This window comes from Gekko japonicus, unplaced genomic scaffold (assembly GCF_001447785.1).
Source record: "Gekko japonicus isolate JY-2015 unplaced genomic scaffold, Gekko_japonicus_V1.1 scaffold5, whole genome shotgun sequence".
Lineage (NCBI taxonomy): Eukaryota > Metazoa > Chordata > Lepidosauria > Squamata > Gekkonidae > Gekko > Gekko japonicus.
This window is the reverse complement of record NW_015168652.1, coordinates 2,312,466-2,320,429: the sequence shown is the minus strand read 5'-3', so window position 1 is coordinate 2,320,429 and position 7,964 is coordinate 2,312,466. Positions and strand designations below refer to the sequence as shown.

The 7,964-nt window shown below is 42.8% G+C and overlaps 1 protein-coding gene across 1 annotated transcript in view; it reads right to left on the bottom strand.

Moving 5' to 3' along the window:
* The window catches only part of FBXL13 (F-box and leucine-rich repeat protein 13), a 75,179-nt gene that overhangs the window by 23,985 nt on the left and 43,230 nt on the right, over nt 1-7,964 (bottom strand). The window contains exons 5-8 of the mRNA XM_015415053.1: nt 5,945-6,043; nt 5,031-5,148; nt 4,785-4,947; nt 728-847 (exon numbers count right to left, since the gene is read on the bottom strand). Coding sequence (XP_015270539.1) covers nt 728-847; nt 4,785-4,947; nt 5,031-5,148; nt 5,945-6,043 — 500 coding nt within the window. The remainder of the gene's footprint in view (nt 1-727; nt 848-4,784; nt 4,948-5,030; nt 5,149-5,944; nt 6,044-7,964) is intronic.

The following is a 7,964-nucleotide window of genomic DNA, read 5'->3' as shown; positions in this document are numbered from 1 at the left end:
TCACACACACACACAAAACAAGCATGTTGCTCTCCGTCTTTGGCACCATGGATGCAGATGAATTCTGTATCTGCATACATCCAGCTAGTTAGATTAGATTCTATTACTGTCTCTTAACCTGAACTATCTAGAATATAATTCCTTGAATAAAGGATTCTTATTAGTTTGAAACTGACAAGTGGCTCTATGTAACTGTGTAACTTCGGTAGCACATACAGAACAAAGAAGCTACTGCTGCATGTAGTCCTTGCACACTCTGCTAAATAAGATAGAGATTACTGTCTTACTATACCAGTTAATCTAACAGATTATGGGCCCAGCAAATTCCAATAGGTGGCAATTAAGAGGTAAATCTGCCTCTCAGCAACCAAAAACAAAACGATGGTCCTCTGGCTAGCATTTTAACAAAGAGACGAGAAATAGGTGTGTAGTGTGTGCTTGCTTGCTAGAACAGAGCTGATCAGTGTTGGAGATAGAGACAGATCTTGGTGAAGTCTCCAGAGCCTGTGTATGTGGAGGGGAAGGTACGCATGGTCCTTCTTTCTCCTTATATGTTTTCAGAATGGAAGACTTGTTTGAGAATTACCATTTGTGCTGATGACCTTGAAGAATGCATCTACCAAGCCCCTCCCAACCAAGAAATGGATGAAGCTACCAGAAAGGCTTGGAAATGCAAAGATCAGAAAGCTAAGCATCACCAAACAAATAGTATGTTGTTGGATCCTACCTTTGAGCTATTTTGATGAGAGAGCCATCAGTGATATTGGAACAGTTGGCCAAGGTCAGTTCTCTTATCTTTGAGCCAGCAAAACCTTCAACAAATGATTTTAACCCTGCATCACTGATTCTATAACATAAATAAAATATATTTAGATTTTTTCATAATTCATATATTTCTAACAATAACTAATATCTGTGTGTGAGATGACTGGATACTGAAATATACAGTGGTCAGTGGTCACCATTTATCTTTGTGTTTTGAAAGTGAATGCTACCATGGCAGATCTCCCAGGGAGGGGAAACTATATACCCTGTGAATTTTTTTGGTCCCTAATTATAGTTTGAAACAAAAAATTTCATTTAGATTACTTAGAAATGAATTTCCATCTGTTATCTAAACTGCATACAATATGATCCTAATTATGACAGGTGAGAAGTGAAGTCCATTACTTTCAATGGGACTTACTTCCAGGCAAGTAAATTTAAGATTGCTGAAAGACAATAGGATTACAATTGTCAAAGAGGCAGCTGACAACTTAAATAAAAACATGTAGTTACTTTAAAACATTCAAATTCAACCTTGAAATAATTCAGTTAACAGTAGTCAGACTATTTTCAGTAGAAGTACAAGCAAATAAGTTGATTTACAACTTAGGACTCCATCTCTTAAAAGACATTACGATAGAACAACAAAGTCCCTCTTTCCATCCAAAGAAGATCTCTGCAGTGCACTCCTGAATTACTTAAAAGGTCCCTTATACATTGAAATCTCACAATGTAAAGCAAAGAGAGGTACCAGCACCAGAACTAGTGTACAAGCTTTGCATACTGAAAGTCAAATGTTCAGTTTCTGTCTGGGGAGGAGCTGGAGGCAGAGCTTTACATTCCTCCAACCAACTATCACTTAAATAAGATGTCATTGGATGGTTTTGGACAAGTCAGTGCCTAAATAGTTCAATTAAAATGAAGGATTATGATATTAACAGAGCTGTGAGCATAAATGAGCAATAGGAAACTATTATTATTAATAGTTTTTGACAGATAGATGATAGACTGACAGACAGACAGACAAAGGGGGCATGGCTCAGTGGCAGAGCATCCCAGATTCAAATTCTGGCTTCTCCAGTTAAACACCTCAGATAAATAGGCTTGAAAAGATCTCTGCTTTAGATCTTGAATATCTATTCTAAATCAGAGCAGACAACTGAGGAGATGGTTTGAATCAGTATAAGGTAATTTCATACATTGGCTTTCAAAAGCTTGAACCCAATTCAGTATTCATTGGAATACCAAAAAAAATCATAGGAGTAAATCATGCCAATCAGCTCTTAGGAAAGTAATAATAAGAATTTTTATGGGAAGATTTATATACATAGAACTTCTGGTTTCGGTGTGTTGATGGCGGGCACACTCCTCTGAAGCTCCGGAGAGAGTGGCTAGTGATCTGGCGGTGGGGAGGGGGTCTGGCTGACTCTGGACCCCCCCCCAGAGCCCCTGTAGAGGGCTCTCAGCCTGGGGTGCTGGGGGTGCCTCTCCCAAGGCAGAGGCCAAAGGATCGAAGCTCCCCCCTGCGCTTACAGGTCCCCGCCACTGCAGAACCATTTTTGGCATGAGATGAGCATACTGGACCAGCAAGCAACTGACCCAGTGAAAACAAAAATACTTTCTCTTATCTGATGAAGCAGAGTGTGAGTAAGATGCCAGCCTGGGTGCCCCCAAGAAAAAGTGGGGGGGGGAGCTACGCACCCCTCGAAAACGGCAAAGATTTAAAAGCATTAAATGGGGTAGAAAGTGGCGGCATTTGAGCGGACGGCTGAATTTAATCAGTACAATGCCAGACTGTTAAGGTATTAGAGCAAATAAACTTCTAAAGACTTAAGCGAACTTTTATAAAACATAAACAATGTCTTATCAGGCTGAAAAGATGGTGGCGAAAGCGAAACTTCAACAAGGAACTGCCAGCTCAACATGTCCGGTTTCTAAACTGGAAGTAAACTTTGACTCTGTAGGCATGCTGGATACTGCATTGCGACCTCTGGTGGCTTAGATGACTAACATCAGCATGACCTTGGAGCTAAAAGAATCCAACAAAAGAACAGAGGCAGTTTAAAACAAGACTAAAGCAATTGACCAAAAACTGGAAATTGTGGAAAAAGAAAGATCTTCAGATAAAACTCAACTTTTGCAGCTACAAATGGAAAAATCTTCATATGTGTTGGTGGAGTAAGATGCCAGCCTGGGTGCCCCCAAGAAAAAGTGGGGGGGGGGGGAAGCTACCCACCCCTCAAAAACGGCAAACATTTAAAAGTATTAAAGGGCGCAAACAGTGGTGGTGTTTATATGTCTGTTTCTCTAAGAGATCTATAAGAGATGCAATATTGAAAGCAACATCTGGGACTACACTGAAAATCAAAGAAGAAGACATCAGAATACTAAAAGACATTCCATTTGAGATAAGGAAGAAGAGAAAACAATATAAGAATTTAGCCACCTATCTACGGGAAAATACCACTACCTACCGATGGATACTACCTGAAGTCTTAATGTTCAACTACAAAGGCAAAGAACAAAAGATTGACTCTTTTACTTAAGTGAAGCAGTTTTTGAAAAGATATCAGGAACCCAAAAAGGATACAAAGAACACAGAGGAAGAAGAAGGAGAACTGGACAGTTCGCATGGCTTGGAAAGTCATGAAACATCTGCAGATGGCAGCTCAGAAGTAGAATCAGAATCAGAATTGGGAGCGGCAGCACTCAAACCACCCCGAGACGATAAAAGAGAAAATAGGAAGGAAAGGAAGAAAATAGCTTAAACTTTAGAAGAAATGTTTATACTACATTATATAATCTTGCATTGTCAATAATTTAATTTTTTTGCATATCGAAACAAAAGAGTAGAATTTTTATTCTTAATTTGAATAAGAGAAAAGCTTTGACTTAAGATATCAATTATTAGCATATACGGTCATCGTTTAGCTGTAATTTTAGTTAGTGAGTAGTTTTGTAGGATGTATGTAGAAAATAAAATAATTTTATTTATTTTTAAAAAAAGGAAGATTTATATACATGATAGCCTGCAGGTGGCCAATAACATCAGGGAATGAAAATGAACAATGCTGGCCTCATAGCAATTGCCCTAAATTGTTATAAGCAACCTCATTTTGCCTTGAGGACAATCAGGCACATCCAAAAGACTGTACTGCCAACTGGCTAACCTACTGCCAGCCACCCTGCTCATGATCCAAGTAGAGTATAACACTTGCCTGAAGTCACAGATTGCATATAAAACAATAGCCAATAAAGTTTTCTTGGAGAGCCTAATTTTCTTTTTAGAGCTGTCGAATACCAATTACCAAAAAATGCATCCTGTACACAAGTGGAGCTACATCAGAAGCCAATGCAGGTCAAGAAAAGCACATACAACCTGGATCGCTGCATGCCAACTGAAATCTCATAAAAACATGCCATTGAACTGCATCTGACTCATGGCGACCCTATCCATGGGGTTTTCCAAGCAAGAGATTATCAGAAGTGGTTTACCATTGCCATTGTAGAGGAACTACATGGCATCCTATCTTTCTCAGTGGTCAGTCACCCATTCAAGTACTGACCATGGCCAACCCTGCTTAGTTCCCAGGCTAAGCAGGGTAAAATCTCACAAAGTCACTATTTCATTCAAGGATGAATGGGCTACTTCGACCAGATGGCCTTCCCAAGCCATGGCCCATCTCACCCTATTTCACTCACTTTGCACAGTATCTGTATTGCATCTGGCAAAGGAATATGTTACGAAGGACATAATACTGATTCCCTGCTGAGTTGATGCAATATGCAAGGTACAGGTTGGGCTGGCAAGTAAAATGGTGCAGTTATCCTTACATCTGCTCTATTTGTTTATTTGCAGGCACAGTGTTCTGTTTTTAAGCATACTTGCAGGTGATGATTCAGGCTGTTGAAGCCTTTTGTTTGTAAAGAGGCTATAATCCTGTCTACATACTTGAATACTGATAGAAATAAAGTCACTAAAATGAATAGGTCACAGACAAATCAACAAAGGTTAATACCTCATGCAATCTGATAAATTCAACACAGCAATATTAGCCAGTGGTGCAATTAGTTTGAGTCCGGTATCAGTTATCTTCTGGCAGTCAGTCATACAAATGCGATCTAAGCAGGGCCAGTGTTTGCTCATCATCTTGAAACTTAGGTCAGTAATCCGATTACTCCCTGTTCAGACAATGTAACAGTCATTAGGTTCACACTGGACAAGAAACAATGTCTACTGGATATCCTATCCTGTCATCACTAACCTTCTATCTTGATCTTGACAAGCTGACATTCAGCAAGTGCTTTAAAGGCTATGTCAGAAACATGTGGGGCCTCATTAAATTCAATAGATATAATCTTTTGACACTTCCCCACTAATGCCTTTAGGAGAAAAGGAAAACAAACAGAATTGGAATCAACATCATATTTTATACAACATAAAATCACTATATCTCATTGGCAGGCCCCCTTGTCTGTAATGAAAGCAGCAAAATGTGGATACTTAGATAACAAAAGTGTTGCCACCTATTCTGGGAACTTCCCAGGTATGCAGAAAAAAATTACTTTGGAAATTAAACAAAAATACCCCTGCCCCTATAGACCTAATGAGGACTGAGTGTCATTTAAAAGGGGGGACAGGAGAAGAAATCAACATGCTCAAGCCCTTGAAAGAACTTAGAGAATCGGGGGGAGGGGGGATTCAAAACTGATCCCACTCTTTGTGCTCCCAGGTAATATCTTTAGTAATAATAAAACCCAAGGAAATTAAAAAAAAAAAAAACATCCACATACTCTTTGAGTGGGAAGACTGGGTTCTGCCCTCCCTCCCATCAATGAACATCCTAAATGATGCCAGTGGAGAGAGGGGAAGCTTGGTCTTTTTTACTGAGGGAGCAGCATCTGTGTTGCTTCTTTCCTTCCTTCTTGTGCAATGGGTGGAAAAGGGAGGTGGATCCATTCAGTGCCCACCCAACCTGTCACTTTCAGGGACACAACATTTAAGGGGGACTGGTTTTTTAAAAAAGCACCACAATTTTTGGCAGGTTCCTTAGAAAGCAGACAGCCCTCAGAGAGGCTAATTTCATGGCTAATTCTGAAACTGGTTTTAGAATAGTTGATTAATGAAATTTAAAGGAATATATCTTCTACAAACACCAGTTTGGAAGGAACGTCTTACTTGAATACATCTGTCTGTCAGAGTAGGCATTTCATTAATTGTGAGGTATTGGATCCTGCTGCAGCTTTTAGCAATGTTCTTGAAGCCTTCTACTGAGATCTGATTTTAAAAGCAGAACATCTTTTGTAAAACACTTGTCAAAAGCAGCCCTGCAAGTTGTTTTAAACATTTTCAATGTTATGTTCATAATGTGAGGATCATTAAATACGTGGGGACCTGCAAGAAACTTGGGGGAGTACATCCCCTCACTTTGCTTCCTTCCCTCTTCCCCCTTCTCTAACAATCTTCTCCCTTTCTCATCCCCTCCCCTCCTGTCAATCTTCCCCCCTCTCTTTTCCCCTCCCCTTCTGACAATCTCCCACCTCTTTCTCCACCTTCCCTTACCCATCAGCCTACCCCATTTCTTTTGCCCTCACTCCTTCTTCGTCAATCTAACCCTCTCCTTCTCTGTCAACCTGCCCCCTATTTTCCCCTCCCATTCTCTGTAAACCTACCCCTTATTTCTCTCCTTTCTCCCCCTCCTTTTATCTGTTAATTTAACCCTTCTCCCTTTTGCCCCCACCCCTTCTCCATCAACTGACTCCCTTTCTGTTAGATACGAGACTCGAGGCAGCAGGTGAACAGTGATAACAGCTTTACTGAACACGAAGTCAGAAGAGCCAGAATGAGACAAACAATGGAGCAACAGGCTCCTTTTTAAACAGTCCGGGCTTGGCAAGCCACGCCCACATGTCAGATAAGATCCAATCAGAAACTGTACATAAAGACCAATCACTTTGCTTCCCTCCAGAACTTCCCTTGTTCTGATAGGTCGGTTTACAATACCTTGCTTGACCCGTTGGGATCGTCTTACATTTACCGTTGGAGGGGTAGGAGGAAAGACTTCAGGCTCCCTGTGAGTGAGTTCGGTTTGATCCCTAATGGGACTGAGTGTTCGTGGCCAATTCCCATAGTCGTGGCACTGCTCGCCCTCGACTATGCCTGGGGGTTCCAGTGCTTGGAAACCCTCAGGCTGTTCGGAGTCCGGAGACTCTACCTGACTGTCCGAGTCAGGTACGTCGGCCACCTGGGGAAGGGAATCAGGGACCGTGTCAGCCCACCGTTTGCGCAACTGATCGACATGGTGCTTCATTACTCTACTATCAGAAACCTTCACAGTGTAATGGCGGAATCCTAGGACATGAGTTACTGTGGCTGGTAACCATTTGTGCCCGCTACCGTAGTTCCTCGCATAAACACTTCCCCCTTCAATAAACACCCGGGGTTGGTCAGTGGACTCACTGTTTGGCGGCCTGGCAGAGGTTAAGTCCAGGTGCCTGCGATCTAACAGCGTGGTTAGGCACTGACCCATCAGCAACTCAGCTGGACTCCACCCCGTCACGGAGTGTGGTGTGACGTGTTGGTGTAGGAGGAAAGACGCCACCTTCTGGCCCCAGTTTCCTTGCACCAAGCAGCCCAAAGTCTCCTTAGTGGTCTGCACCATCCTTTCGGATTGCCTGTTGGTTGCCGGGTGGAATGGTGCGGACATGCTATGGGCTATTAGGTTTGCCGCCAAAATTTCCTTAAACTCAGTGGCGGTAAAGCATGTCCCGTTGTCAGACATCAGGGTGTCTGGCAACCTGTGCATTGCAAACAGATGACGCAATACATTTATGACTGTTAACCATAGGCGTAGAGTTCAGGGGGGCGCAGGGGCGGGGGCTACCTCCGAAATTTCCCGGGGGAGTCTCAGCCTCCCCCGGGGCTTGTGATGCTTGCAAAAACAAAACCCATCCCTCTTCCCGGTTTGAAAGCGGAGGTTTTTTTTTTCTCAGAGCCTGTGCTCGTCCAGCCAGCTCACCACCTCCTCCTCCTCCTGGTCCCCTCTGTCGGCGGAGGGAGGGAGGGAGAGAGAGCGCGGGGGGGGGGCTGCTGCCGCAGAGGATGCCGGACCTTGTAATCCCCGCGCTTTGCTGGAGGCGGGGACTGAGCAGCCTGCCGGGAGAGTTTGGCCCCGGTTCCCACGTGCAGCAGCCGGGTG